Source organism: Rana temporaria, chromosome 3 (genome assembly GCF_905171775.1).
Source record: "Rana temporaria chromosome 3, aRanTem1.1, whole genome shotgun sequence".
Classification (NCBI taxonomy): Eukaryota; Metazoa; Chordata; class Amphibia; order Anura; family Ranidae; genus Rana; species Rana temporaria.
In genome coordinates this window covers 252,261,102-252,276,978 of record NC_053491.1, presented here as the reverse complement: position 1 = coordinate 252,276,978, position 15,877 = coordinate 252,261,102, and the positions used below count along the sequence as shown (strand labels likewise).

Here is a 15,877-nt window from a genome sequence, read left to right as displayed (position 1 = left end):
ATACTTTCCATATTTGTTCCCAAATTCATAGAATAGTTTTTGTTTTAAAACAAATTTACGTATTTTGTGATTTAATTCTTCAAGTAGGAGCTCTCTGGTCTGTGTAAGGTAAAGGTATGTCTGTTGTGCCTGAATCTGCTTATGAGCAAGTACCAGGGTTTTAAGTTTGTGGGTCGAGTTTGTAGTTCTGGCTTGATGGGCCTTCTTTCGGGAGGTTTTTAATGCAAGAAATTTTCCCCTTAAGACGCACTTTTGGGCTTCCCATTGGGACAAGAGTCCCCTCTGTGATTTATTTTTGGTGATAGGTTCTCTTAATGAGACATTAGGAACCAAAAAGACCCCTGATATCTCAACCCAATAAATCTAATCTAATGCAGTGCAGATCGCAAGTCACATTCAGGACCAGTAACAGGAAGTGGAGATCAGTGAATGGACATTCGCTGATCTCCCTCCCTTTTACCTGGCAGCACCGGCAATGCTGGCCCTGGTTGTGACATTTAGGCACAGAGACTGGGAAATACTGTATGTTGGAGACATGCGTGTGACTATTAGTAGGGTGTGTAGAAATGATCTGGCGGCTGCAGAACCACCGGATAGCTTAAATATAAAGGCCAACAGTCGGTTTGTTAGATTACCATGCACTTCTGGTGGCTGCAGCCATCAGGAGTATTTGTACATCGAGTATGTGTCCATTTGTAGGCTCATTAATAGGTCCAGTTTTTAAGGGTTTTTTTTTAAGAATTTATTTAGCTATTTAAATTAGGTATAAATTAGGAATAATTTCACAATTACATTACAGCTTGTTACAGTAAGCTATACATAGGTGAATGGAACACATTGTAAACATTTGATTACAATAATAAACATATACATTACAGTATACTCACCTACGCTGTGCAATGTTATTGCACAGTGCAGCCTTGAAACTATATGATCATTCATGAGTGCAAAATAAAACAGTGTCTATCTGAAAATAAAACTCCACATACATTTGCAAATAAAAATTGGTTGAAGGTTACACACTGTCTAGTATAAATGTATGCACTCTGTTTTTTTGTTTTTTTGCAACTCCTCAAGTGGAAAGGAAGTTTAAACTGTCGCTTCACAAATACTGTAAATGTGGCGCTATTGCACTCAGCAGGGGGGGGGGGGCAGAGAGCTGGCGGGGAACCTAGAAAAGAAGGATTGGGGCTTCTCTATGCAAAACCATTGCACATAGCAGGTAAGTGTAACATGTTTGTTATTTTTTTTTTTAAGCAAAGATGTTTCCTTTACAGTCACTTTAATTGTATTGTATTTGCTTTTTACTTAAATTAGGGCTATTAGTAAGCTTTCTTTTCATTTCCAGGTATGCATTGTTCAGAAAAATGATACCAAGAAAATGTATGCAATGAAATACATGAACAAACAGAAATGTGTGGAGCGCAATGAAGTGAGAAATGTGTTTAAAGAACTGCAGATCATGCAAGGCTTGGAACATCCGTTCCTGGTCAATCTCTGGTGAGTAATTTATTGCTTGCTTGGACTGTGGTCAATGCCACTTTCATCCTATGTATTACCTGCTAAACTACTGAATGATACTGATTCTGTGTAGCTCTGTATCAGACTTTATCAACCAGTCCCTTGAGATTTTAGTCGGTGTTCCTTGAGCAGTGAGCAATTTCTGCCTTTCAAATAACACCAATGAACTTTCCAGCCATGTGTAAGAAGCAGTGTGGGGGTGGGGGGATGTTCTAACTGAGCACTAATGTAAGGAGCATTCTTTTCACTAACCACCAATGTGAGGATGCCTTCTTCCACTGACCATCAGACTAAGGAGGCCCTTCCAAACTGACAACCAATCTAATGGACACATCACTCACCACCAGTGGGAGTGGGAATTTCACTGACTTCACTGGGAGCATTTTTTCCACTGGCTATAAGTATAAGAGGGCATATTTCCAGCACTAATATGAGGAAACACTACGATTTTCATGGCCTGTGTTTCATTCTTTTTTTCATTTTTATATTGTGCTTGATGTCATAATTACTGCTATAATAAGAAAGAATATTAGAACAGGTGTGAATTAAAGCCAGCCCTACCTTATTTAATCCCTATATGGTTCAAGCTTTTATAGCCAGTGTTCATACTTGCTGTATGATGTATTTGTTACCTTTTCAAACCATGATTCATCACACGACTACTGTGTTTTAAAGGGAATGTGTACCTTTCTGACAATTACAACATATTATTTCCTATTTATTTTATGGAATTTGGTTAGGACTAACATATGGCAATTACAGTGCGTTTTCTTTTTTAAAGTTGGGTTAATATGCTATTTGTAAAATACTTGTTGTTTACAGACCTTAATAACTCATGTTGTTGACTCATACTGAGCCTTACCGGGTTTTACCAGACAGCTCAGTCCGTGGCTTAGGTCCAAGCATGCAGTGTCTACTTTGTTGTCTCTTTAGTATACCCATAGTGCTCTAAGAATCTGAATTTGTCATGTACTAATTATTTGTAAAAAATAATAATAATAATAATAATTACAGTTTAAACATGTAAAAACTTAATGAAGAGTGGAAATCTATATCACTGGACTCTACTGAAAATGTATTATGAGATCCCACCCTTCTATTCTCTTGTCTACCTTTGTGAACTTACGTTTCTTGTCATTGTGTAAATGGGTAAGCGGCAAACTAAGGGATAGTTTTGTCAGTGAAAGGGTGCCTGACTCTCTATACCAAATGTATTAAAAAGATTGGAGCTCAACACTATATTTTATTCTGTTTCCTTTCCAAACACCTGCATGACCTGTATACGCCTACTTGGCTTACAGGACAGTATCCCCCACCCTATGGTTATTGTTCTACCAGCCTCGATGAAGGGAGAGTGTTGAGTTCCTAAAATACATTGACTTTGGTTGCAGAATAAATCCTGGAGATGAGCAAAAGAGGAGGTCAAACGGGGTTAGAAAGCAGGAGGTCTTAAGAGAAATGAGGAGGATTTGTCAAGAATATTTGTGTAATTTGTTAAGAAGGGTGAATTTTGGAAATGTTGCAGGTAAGTTTTCGACAGTGATTGGATGTGTGTCCGAAAGGAGGCGTATGAGTCCATGATTACTATTAGTGCTCTAGATTGAGGGGAGTGCCTGATTTCAGTGCTGCTGATCTCAAAAGAGAAATTGGGGGAGAGGCCATGGGGTGGAAATATTATAAAACTTGTTTGAAGAAGTGGTGTGACATCCATGCACTACGTGAGTAGGCAAAAGGAGTAAACTGAGGGATTGAAACTGATCCAGAGATGAGGTGTAGTTAGAAAATAGAGGGGGCCCAGGGACAGAGCCTTGGGGGACCCCAAGGAAATGATGAAGAGCAAGAGGTGACACTGAAGGTGTTATATACAAGTAAATGCGCAAAACTGGAACAATAAGTATCCCACAGTATTAAGCAATATTAATCTGGAGGCTTGTGGGTTTATGCACAACAATAATATCCATGCTCTGAAAATGTAAGAAGTCTATTAAAAAGTCCAAGGGCCAGGAAGAAGTTGTGATAGGGGATCTGGCACTCAGGGCTGCCATCAAGGGGGAACAGAAACCATGTTCCAAATTCTGCAGAAAACACAAGGGAAGAGGCGCCTCTGGGTGTAGATGTAAACATTTTTTATAACAGTTTATGTGTACTGGCAACTCACATTTTAGAAGGGATCAGTAAGCATTGCTTAAAAGGTCCCAACCGTGGGGTAGGGTAGTCATCAGATTTGCCAAACCATTCTTGCTTGCTGGGACGCTTTCGCTGCTCGATCCAAACACCGTTGTCAGATGATAAAGCCGGCCGCAGTGGAGATGAATTCAGAGCGAAGCCTGATGCGCAGATGTAGGCCGATACGCGTCAGCATTTTGGAGGATGTTACTGCTATGATGCTACAATAAAGTCTTCTATGAAGAAGCTGTCAATTGATAAAATATATCTGTTTGGCAGTAGAGAGGCAGGTCCTATATTTTTCGGTGCAGGTTTTTATGATGTCAAATCTTCTGTTGTTTAGTTATATGCCATAGTCAATTTGAGAGCATGACAGTGGGGCTGATTTACCAAGCCTTTACTCCATAACTCGTGGAGTAAAAGCAGGAGTAGCAGCCGTTTTGACATTTACTAAAGAAATACGCTGCTAGTGCAGTGTATTTCCCTAGTTACTAATGTGCTCCGTGCGCCCAGGAGAGGGTGCATTGTGCACCAGTACAGACCTGGCGCACGGCACATTGAAATGTAAATTGCGGGGGTTCGGGCGGGAGTTTATTAGGGGGGGTGGTGGGGGGATGCAGGGGAAGTGAAGTGACATGTGTTTGAATGTGTTTGGCGGGCCGAATTGAAAGGGAAAGTGTTTTTTGAAAACAGATCCCCGTACACTTGCACAGTGCGCCTGAACCTCGGGAGGTTCATTTGCATACTGGGCATGCACAGAGAGAAATTTCGGCGCTTCCCGTGCGCCTTGTCAGTACGCCGTGAAAATCTTGGTAAATACCAAGCGGCGTACCCGTGAATGCGCTGCGTGACGCGGCGCACGGGAATCTCCGAGCTGTTTTCAGCCATGAAGGGGAACTCCGCGCCAAATTTCAAACTTGAAATCGGCGCGGGTCCCCCTTCAGGGCTACATTAGGCTCTTAGGCTTGGTCCGGAACGTGAGGGGTTAAACCCGCGCCGATACGGCGCGGGGGTCCCCCCCCAGATCCAAACCAAGCCCTCATCCCAAGCATGCAGTCTGGCCCGGACAGGAATGGGGGTGGGGACGAGCGAGCGCCCCCCCCCTCCTGAGCCGTACCAGACCACATGCCCTCAACATGGGGGAGTGTGTGCTGTGGGGGAGGGGGGCACTGCCCCCCACCCCACAGCACTCTTGCCCCCATGTCGATAGGGACAAGAGCCTCTTCCCGACAACCCTTGCCATTGGTTGTCGGGGTATGCGGGCGGGGCTAATCGGAATCTGCGAGCTCCCTTTAATAAGGGGGCCCCCAGATACCGGCCCCCCACCCTATGTGAATGAGTATGGGGTACATTGTACCTCTACCCATTCACATGGGGGAAAGTGTAAAGTAAAATAAAACACCACACAATAAAATATTTTATTAATCTGCTCCGGAGCCCCCCCTTTCTTCTTTAGCTCTCTTACAAGGGGGGGTTTCTTCTCTCCCGATCTTCTGCCGGGACCCTGGGCTTCGGTGATTTCTGCCGGGGAGGGCGCCATCCCTCGGTCCTCTCCGGAGCCTTCCGCCGGATGCCCCCACCCCATTTAAGCTCTTTTACATTAGGGGGGGGGCATCCGGACTTCGAGGTCTTCTGCCGGGGGATGGCGCCTATCCCCCGGTCTTTCCGGTGCCTTCCGCCAGGGTTCCGGTCTTCCTGGTCTTCTGCCGGGGGTGCGCCAACTCCCAGGTCTTTTCTCTTCTGTCTTCTCTGCTCCCTCTTCTGCCTGGCTCCCCCGCTGATCCAGGGCTTTCTTCCGTCTTCTTTCTTCTCTCTTCCTTCTTCTGCCTGTCTCCTCCGGGAGCACAGGGCTTGTCTGCGCTGTTCTCTCCCTTCTCTTCCATTGGATGTTGACACGACGAGGTTCCGCGCTGACATGCCGTGTCAGCGGCGGGCATGGACTTATATAGGGCAATGCCACCATGTGACCTCAACCCATGTGACATCATATTCCCTGGGCATGATGGGAATGTGATGTCACATGGGTTGAGGTCACATGGTGGCATTGCCCTATATAAGTCCATGCCCGCTGCTCAGACGGCATTCCAGCGCGGAACCTCGTCGTGTCAACATCCAATGGAAGAGAAGGGAGAGGACAGCGCAGACAAGTCCTGTGCTCCTGGAGGAGACAGGCAGAAGAAGGAAGAGAGAAGAAAGAAGACGGAAGGAAGCCCTGGCTCCGCGGGGGAGCCAGGCAGAAGAGGGAGCAGAGAAGACAGAAGAGAAAAGACCTGGGAGTTGGCGCACCCCCGGCAGAAGACCGGAACCCTGGCGGAAGGCACCGGAAAGACCGGGGGATAGGCGCCATTCCCCGGCAGAAGACCCCGAAGTCCGGATGCCCCCCCCTAATGTAAAAGAGCTTAAATGGGGTGGGGGCATCCAGCGGAAGGCTCCGGAGAGGACCGAGGGATGGCGCCCTCCCCCGGCAGAAATCACTGAAGCCCAGGGTCCCGGTGGAAGATCGGGAGAAACCCCCCCTTGTAAGAGAGCTAAAGAAGAAAGGGGGGGCTCCGGAGCAGATTAATAAAATATTTTATTGTGTGGTGTTTTATTTTACTTTACACTTTCCCCCATGTGAATGGGTAGAGGTACGATGTACCCCATACTCATTCACATAGGGTGGGGGGCCGGAATCTGGGGGCCCCTTTATTAAAGGGGCCTCTCAGATTCTTATAAGCCCTCCGCCCGCATACCCCGACAACCAACGGCCAGGGTTGTCGGGAAGAGGCTCTTGTCCCTATCGACATGGGGACAAGAGTGCTTTGGGGTGGGGGGGCAGTGCCCCCCTCCCCCACAGCACACACTCCCCCATGTTGAGGGCATGTGGTCTGGTACGGCTCAGGAGGGGGGGGGCGCTCGCTCGTCCCCACCCCCATTCCTGTCTGGCCAGACTGCGTGCCTGGGATAAGAGCTTGGTCTGGATCTTGGGGGGGACGACCCCACGCTGTTTTTTTTGCGCGGGTTTAACCCCTTATGTTCCAGACCAAGCCTAAGAGCTTGGTATGCACCTGGAGGGAACCCACGTTATTTTTTTTTTTGGGGTCTGGAGTTCCCCTTCATGAACAGCGATCTGTCATTTACCCATGTCAGTCCCACCCCCCCTTCAGTTAGAACACACCCAGGGAACATATTTAACCCCTCCCTCGCACCTAGTGTTAACCCCTTCCCTGCCAGTGGCATTTTTATAGTAAGCAATGCATTTTTACAGCACTGATCGCTAGAAAAATGCCAATGGTTCCAAAAAAGTGTCCGATGTGTCCGCCATAATGTCGCAGTACCGATAAAAATCGCTGATCGCCGCAATAACTAGTTAAAACAAAAAAAAGACATATTTTGTAGACGCTATAACTTTTGCCAAAACCAAACACTAAACGCTATTTGCGATTTTTTGGAACCAAAAAGATGTAGAATACGTATCGGCCTAAACTGAGGTGTCACGCTTTACTATTGGAAACACTCCTGCAATGGGGCCAAAATTCATTCCGTGAATATCCCCATAGGCGACCTTTTTTCTTTTTTTTCCAGGTTACCAGTTTATAGTTACAAAGAAGGTCTAGTGGTAAAAGTATTGCTCTCGCTCTAACGCATGCGTCAATACCTCACATGTGTGGTTTGAACGGTGTTTACATATGTGGGCGGGACTTACACAAGTTTATCAGCGCAGCCCCCCCTCGAATCACCACACTGGACCACCAGGGATGCCCACCCTGGACCACCAGGGTGGGCAAAAAAAAAAATATGGAAAAACAAAACAAAAAGCATAAAAAAAAAAAAAAAAAAGATGCCAATCAGTGCCCACAAATGGGCACTGACTGGCAACCTGGGAAAATCAGTGCCACCCCACAGTGTCCATCAGTGCCACCCCACAGTGTCCATCAGTGCCACCCCACAGTGCCCATCCATGCACAGTGCCCACCTATCAGTGCCCACCTGTGCCACCCATAAGTATCCATCAGTGCCACCCATAAGTGCCGCCCATGAGTGCCCATCTGTGCCGCCCATGAGTGCCCATCAGTGCCGCCTATGAGTGCCCATCAGTGCCGCATACCAGCGCCACCAATCAATGCCACCTCATCTGTGCCCGTCAGTACTACCTCATCGATATCCATCAGTGCCATCTCATCAGTGCCCATCAGTGCCGCCATATCAGTGCCCGTAATTGAAAGAGAAAAACGTATTTACAAAAAAATTAACAGAAAAAAATAAAAACGTTTTTTTTTTTCAAAATTTGCAGTCTTTTTTTAGTTGTTGCGCAAAAAAAAATCGCAGAGGTGATCAAATACCAACAAAAGAAAGCTCTATTTGTGGGGAAAAAGGACGCCAATTTTGTTTGGGTACAGTGTTGTATGACCGCGCAATTGCCATTCAAAGTGCGACAGTGCTGAAAGCTGAAAATTGGCTTGGGCGGGAAGGTGCGTAAGTGCCTGGTATGGAAGTGGTTAAGGGAATCCAGTGCCCCCCTCCCCCCCAGAACTAGTGTGTGGGTCCCCTGAAAATTCCTGGGCGGGTCATACAAAAACAGGGTGTGACCTTGACAGGAAGGGGTGGGTCATTTTTCTATTAGGAGGTGCAGATATGTAGTCAGGCCTAGGGCAGAACAAAACCTAAATATACTACTGCATATTAGGGCTTATTTAGACCGGATCCGATTTACAGCGTGTTTTTATATTGTGGGAGGAAACCCACGCAGGCACAGGAAGAACATGCAAACTCCATGCAGATGGTGTCACGGGCTGGATTCGAACCAGCGACCCTTTTGCTGCTAGGTCAAAGTGCTATACACTACACTACACTACACTGTGCTGAACGAAAATGATTGCAGCTGAAAGCATAAGATCTTTTTTTTTTTTTTTTCAATACCATGCTTTCCAGCCTTATTGACCCCGCCTCTCTCCATAAAGAGGACCTGTCACACACTAGTCCTATTACAAGGGATGTTTACATTCCTTGTAATAGGAAGAAAAGTGATCCAAAATCAAAAAAAGTGACAAAAAAGTGCAAGAAGAAAAATATGAGGTAAAAAAAAAAAAACAAAAAAAAAAATAACGCCCCTGTCCCTAGAAGCTTGCACTCAGAAGCGAATATGCATGTAAGTCCCGCCCACATATGTAAACACCATTCTAACCACACATGTGAGGTATTGACGCGTGCGTTAGAGCGAGAGCAATAATTCTAGCCCTAGACCTCCTCTGTAACTCTGAACTGGTCACCTGTAAAAAAAAAAACAAGCATCGCCTATGGATATTTTTATGTCCCGAAGTTTGGCGCCATTCCATGAGTGTGTGCAATATTAAAGCGTGACAAGTTAGGTATCTATTTACTCGGTGTAACATCATCTTTAACATTATCCATAAAAATTGGGCTAACTTTACTGTTTTGTTTTTTTTTTATTCATGAACCGTGTTTTTTTTTTGGGCCAAAAAAAAAGGGCGTTAGAAAAATTATTGCGCAAATACCGTTGGAAATCAAATAAAAAATGACCGCCACTTTATTCCCTAGGGTGTCTGCTAAAAAATTATATATAATGTTTGGGGGTCCTGATTAATTTCCCAGGAACAAAATATAATTTTTACATGAAGGAGAGAAGTGCCAGAATAGGCGCGGTATGGAAGTGGTTAAAGTGACATAATAAAAGTGAAATATTCCTTTAAATTTCATACAGGGGGGGAGGGGGTGTACACGCATGTTTCCCGTGCTTAGAACTGTCCCTGTACAAGATGTCATTTCTGAAGTGAAACAAAAAAAAGGAAGTTTAAAGTACTCATGGCTATAAAGAATACAGTCATTGCTCATTAAAAATAATAAAAAAAAAAAAAAATGGGGGTCCCTCCAAATTAAATTACCAGGCCCTTCAGGTCTGGAATGGATATTAAGGGGAACCCCGCCGTAAAAAAAAACCAAAAAAATGGCGTGGGGTCCCCCCAAATATCCATACCAGGCCCTTCAGGTCTGGTGTGGATTTTAAGGGGAACTCCACCCCAAATTGAAAAAAAATGGCGTGGAGTCCCCCTAAAAATCCACACCAGACCCTTATCCGAGCACGTTGACCTGGCTGGCCGCAGAAAAGAGGGGGGGACAGAGTGCGGCCCCCCCCTCTCCTGAACCGCACCAGGCCACATGCCCTCAACATGGGGAGGATGTCCCCATGTTGATGGGGACAAGGGCCTCATCCCCACAACCCTTGCCCGGTGGTTGTGGGGGTCTGTGGGCGGGGGGCTTATCAGAATCTGGAAGACCCCTTTAACAAAGGGGACCCCCAGATCCTGCCCCCCCCCCTATGTGAAATGGTAATGGGGTACATTGTACCTCTACCATTTCACCCCCAAAAAAATGTCAAAAGTGTTAAAAATGACAGTAGCCGGTTTTTGACAAATCTTTTAATAAAATCTTCTTTTCTTCTTTCCTTCGGGTTTCTTCCGCTGCTTCTTTCTTGGGTCTTCTCGTCCACATCTTGCCCGACGTGTTCTTCTATCTTCTCCGTCCGTCCTTCAGCCTTCTGGTCTCGCATCTTGCCCGTTGTCTTCTCCTGTCTTCTTCTCCGTCCGTCCGCCAGCCTTCTCGTCCACATCTTTTTCTTCCCCGGACCCAGCGCTTGAATTTGATTTGGCCGCCGTGTTCCCGCTCCTGGGACCCCGCCCCCCTCTGACGCCACAGGTAAACTCATATGAAAGTCCGCGTGTGGCATATGTGCGTCAGAGGGGGGCGGGGTCACATGAGTGTGACAAGGCGGGAACTTCAATTGGAAGCGGCGGCATCTTCTTCTCCGGGCGGTGCGCTTGAAATTGAATTCCCCCGCCGCGTGACGCTCTGTGACCCCGCCCCCCTCTGACGCACATGACCTTCTAAGGAGTTTACTTGTGGCGTCAGAGGGGGGCGGGTCCCAGGAGCGCAACACGGCGGCCAAATCAAATTCAAGCGCTGGGTCCGGGGAAGAAAAAGATGTGGACGAGAAGGCTGGCGGACGGACGGAGAAGAAGACAGGAGAAGACAACGGGCAAGATGCGGGACCAGAAGGCTAAAGGACGGACGGAGAAGATAGAAGAACACGTCGGGCAAGATGTGGACGAGAAGACCCAAGAAAGAAGCAGCGGAAGAAACCCGAAGGAAAGAAGAAAAGAAGATTTTATTAAAAGATTTGTCAAAAACCGGCTACTGTCATTTTTAACACTTTTGACATTTTTTTGGGGGTGAAATGGTAGAGGTACAATGTACCCCATTACCATTTCACATAGGGGGGGCCAGGATCTGGGGGTCCCCTTTGTTAAAGGGGTCTTCCAGATTCTGATAAGCCCCCCGCCCGCAGACCCCCACAACCACCGGCAAGGGTTGTGGGGATGAGGCCCTTGTCCCCATCAACATGGGGACATCCTCCCCATGTTGAGGGCATGTGGCCTGGTGCGGTTCAGGAGAGGGGGGGGCCGCACTCTGTCCCCCCCTCTTTTCTGCGGCCGGCCAGGTCAACGTGCTCGGATAAGGGTCTGGTGTGGATTTTTAGGGGGACTCCACGCCATTTTTTTTTTAAATTTGGGGTGGAGTTCCCCTTAAAATCCATACCAGACCTGAAGGGCCTGGAATGGATATTTGCCGGGAACCGCACGTCTTTTTTTTTTTGTTTTTTACGGCGGGGTTCCCCTTAATATCCATTCCAGACCTGAAGGGCCTGGTAATTTAATTTGGGGGAACCCCTACACATTTTGTTGTTTGTTTTATGAATGAATCCCTTTAGAATTGTCAGAGCCGACAATTCATTATAGCCGCGTGTGAATTTTTAAATGACTTTTTTCCTTCTGAATGTCATTTTGTGCAGGGGCAGTTCTAAGTGCGGGAAAAATGCGCTATTTCACATGCTGACATTACACCCCCCCTAGGTACGAAATTTAAAGGAATATTTCACTTTTATTGTTTCACTTTAAGAATTATTAATTTCACTGCTCCCGAAAAAACGTCCGTTTTAAAAAATAAAAAAAACATTGATACATGTTCCCTGGGGCAGGACTGAGGTCCCCAAACACTTTTTAGGACAAAACTTGCAGATTAGCCTTTAAAATGAACACTTTTGATTTCTCCCATAGACTTCTATAGGGAGTTCGGCGCGGCTTTACATATTACTTTCAATGCGCCGGCTGCTACGCTGGTTCATGCGCCTAATTAAGGCTTCACCCGGCGCACTAATTAAGGCATGAACCAGCGCAGCGCACAGAGCATAGTAAATCAGCCCCAATGTCTTTTGCAACTGCTAGTGGTGTTTGTTTGCCATGGTTATAGTGGTCAGGGCTTAAATCTGTGTGCAGTGGGATGGACTAGTGTTTCCTAAGACAGAGCTGTTATAGATAGAAGTGTCAAGGTAAGAGCAGGATAGGTAGTCTATTGCGAAATTGGTAAGAGGATGGTTTAAATGGCAAAGGTTTTTGTGGGTAATTATTTTCTGGTTAGAGGGATAGGGGGTTAAAGTTTGGGGGAGTTATAAACTTATAATGTCACGGTCAGAGAGAGGCAGATGGGTGTTTGAGAGGTTGAAAGGAGTGCTTGGTGGGTGTTGCCATCAGAATGAGTAGAAGTGTGTGTCCATTGTGTTATGCTAACGGAAGAGGTTAGGTTGAGGAGTTGAGAGGTATAATAGATGAAAAGAAGAGGGATTTGGGGATTTTTAAGGTGCAAAATAAATTAAAGTTGTATCAACTACAATGTAGAAAAGATTTTTTATCTTGAAAGGCAAAATAAAAAAATTGTTAAAACAAAACAATTGGCAAGTACAGTTTAACAAGATTTTATGAAAACAGCACTAAAAGGTAGGCTTCCTAGCATGCTCTGAAAAAGCCCGGCATATGGGTGAAATATGTTGGGAAGTCTATCTTTTAGTGCTGTTTTCATAAAATCTTGTTAAACTGTACTTGCCAATTGTTATGTTTCAACAATTTTTTTATTTTGGCTTTCAAAATAAAAAAAATCTTTTCTACATTATAGTTGATACAACTTTTATTTATTTTGCACCATAAAAATCCCCAAATCCCTCTTCTTTTCATCTATTATACCTCTCAACTAAGGATGAGCCGAACACCCCCCTGTTCGGTTCGCATCAGAACTTGCGAACACACCAAATGTTCGTGTGAACTTTAGAACCCTGTTAAAGTCTATGGGACTCGAAAATTTGAAATCTAAAGTGTTAATTTTAAAGCCTAATATGCAAGTTATTGTCCTAAAAAGTGTTTGGGGACCTGGGTCCTGTCCCAGGAAACATGTATCAATGCAAAAAAAGTTTTAAAAACTGCCGTTTTTTCAGGAGCAGTGAATTTAATAATGCTAAAAGTGAAACAAAAAAAGAGTAATATTACATTAAATTTCGTACCTAGGGGGGGTGTAAAGTCAGCATGTGAAAAAGCGCATGTTTCCTGTACATAGAACTGTCCCTGCACAAAGTGTCATTTCTGAAAGAAAAAAAGGCATTTAAAACCGGCTTTGCGGCTCTAATGAATTGTCGGCTCTGGCAATTCAGAGATGATTCATTCATAAAAAATAAAAATAAAAAAGCTGGGGGTCCCCCCAAATTCCATTAACAGGCCCTTCAGGTCTGATATGGATATTAAGGGGAACCCCGCCGTCAATTAAAAAAAAATGACGTGGGGTCCCCCCCAAATATCCATACCAGACCCTTCAGGTCTGGTGTGGATTTTAAGGGGAACTCCACCCCAAATTTAAAAAAAAAATAGTGTGGAGTTCCCCCAAAAATCCACACCAGACCCTTATCCGAGCACATTAACCTGGCCGGCCGCAGAAAAGAGGGGGGGACAGAGTGCGCCCCCCCCTCTCCTGAACCGCACCAGGCTACATGCCCTCAACATGGGGAGGATGTCCCCATGTTGATGGGGCCAAGGGCCTCATCCCCACAACCCTTGCCCGGTGGTTGTGGGGGTCTGCGGGCGGGGGGCTTATCAGAATCTGGAAGACCCCTTTAACAAAGGGGACCCCCAGATCCTGGCCCCCCTATGTGAATTGGTAATGGGGTACACTGTACCTCTACCATTTCACGAAGGAAGTGTAAAGAGTTAAAAAAAACACACAGACACCGTAGAAAAAATCCCTTATTAATAATAAAAAAAAAATAAAAAAATCCAGCGATGTGAATCCACTCTCGGCCCGCCCCCCCGCTCCAACGTTGTCTTCTATCCAGCGACGGATGATCTCTCCAGCGACGGGTGATCAGCGGTCCGGTCCAGCGATGAGAAGATCCATCCGTCCAGAGCGCAGCAGGCGAGCTCCTCTCTCCGCTGGACACAGCCCAGCGGAATGACGCGCTGGAGCTGTGACATTTCTTATATAGGGGAAGCGCCACCCGTCACGTGACCTCGCCCCCTCTGACGCACCCTCGTACATCACTGGGAAAGCCCGGCATTTCCCGGTCTTTCCCAGTGACGTACAAGGGTGCGTCAGAGGGGGCGGGGTCACGTGACGGGTGGCCGCTTCCCCTATATAAGAAATGTCACAGCTCCAGCGCGTCATTCCGCTGGGCTGTGTCCAGCGGAGAGAGGAGCTGCCTGCTGCGCTCTGGACGGATGGATCTTCTCATCGCTGGACCGGACCGCTGATCACCCGTCGCTGGAGAGATCATCCGTCGCTGGATAGAAGACCACGTTGGAGCGGGGGCCGGGCCGAGAGTGGATTCACATCGCTGGATTTTTTTTTTTTTATTAATAAAGGATTTTTTTTCTACGGTGTCTGTGTGTTTTTTTTTAACTATTTACACTTCCTTCGTGAAATGGTAGAGTTACCGTGTACCCCATTACCAATTCAGGGGGGGGGCAGGATCTGGGGGTCCCCTTTGTTGAAGGGGTCTTCCAGATTCTGATAAGCCCCCCGCCCGCAGACCCCCACAACCACCGGGCAAGGGTTGTGGGGATGAAGCCCTTGTCCCCATCAACATGGGGACATACTTTTTGGGGGAACTCCACGCCATTTTTTTTAAATTTGGGGTGGAGTTCCCCTTAAAATCCACACCAGACCTGAAGGGTCTGGTATGGATATTTGGGGGGAACCCCACGTCATTTTTTTTTTAAATTGACGGCGGGGTTCCCCTTAATATCCATATCAGACCTGAAGGGCCTGTTAATGCAATTTGGGGGGACCCCCAGCTTTTTTATTTTTATTTTTTATGAATGAATCATCTCTGAATTGCCAGAGCCGACAATTCATTAGATCCGCAAAGCCGGTTTTAAATGCCTTTTTTTCTTTCAGAAATGACACTTTGTGCGGGAAACATGCGCTTTTTGACATGCTGACTTTACACCCCCCCTAGGTACGAAATTTAAAGTAATATTACACTTTTATTGTTTCACTTTTAGCATTATTAAATTCACTGCTCCTGAAAAAACAGCCATTTTTAAAACTTTTTTTTGCATTGATACATGTTTCCTGGGACAGGACCCAGGTCCCCAAACACTTTTTAGGACAATAAATTGCATATTAGCCTTTAAAATTAACACTTTAGATTTCTCCCATAGACTTTAACAGGGTGTTCCGCGGCTTTTCGAATTTGCCGCGAACACCCCTAATTGTTCGTTGTTTGCCGAACAGGCGAACAGGCAATGTTCGAGTCGAACATGAGTTTGACTCGAACTCGAAGCTCATCCCTACTCTCAACTCCTCAACCTAACCTCTTCTGTTAGCCTAACACAATGGACACACACTTCTACTCATTCTGATGGCAACACCCACCAAGCACTCCTTTCAACCTCTCAAACACCCATCTACCTCTCTATGACCGTGACATTATAAGTTTATAACTCCCCCAAACTTTCTTTCATGTATTAAATCAAGGGATGCGGTGCTAATACCAAGCTGGTCTGTCCGTAATCATAAAACCTTTTCCTTCGAGTTGAGAGGTAGTTTGGGTGTTAACATTAACAGGAATATTAAAGATAGGGAACCAGGCAGAGAAGTCATCATGGCCATGTGACACAGGCTCTGAAGGTCAATAATTCACAGAAATTCTCAGAGAAACTGAAGAAAATAGATAAATGCAGTGAGCTTCAATGGGTGAGAGTGATAGAGAGGGAGGTATAGGAATACCTTGAAAAGTGCTTTGTTTGGATAGAATGAATCCAACTCAACCTTCCTTTCATCTATTAGGTATGAGTCTGGGTGAGTGAGCCCAGTG

The 15,877-nt window shown here is 45.8% G+C and overlaps 1 protein-coding gene across 1 annotated transcript in view; it reads left to right on the top strand.

Annotated features, from left to right (window-relative positions):
• STK32A (serine/threonine kinase 32A) overlaps nt 1–15,877 on the top strand; it is a 287,637-nt gene that overhangs the window by 104,701 nt on the left and 167,059 nt on the right. Inside the window, exon 4 of the mRNA XM_040344565.1 lies at nt 1,349–1,500. Within this exon, the coding sequence (XP_040200499.1) occupies nt 1,349–1,500 (152 nt within the window). The remainder of the gene's footprint in view (nt 1–1,348; nt 1,501–15,877) is intronic.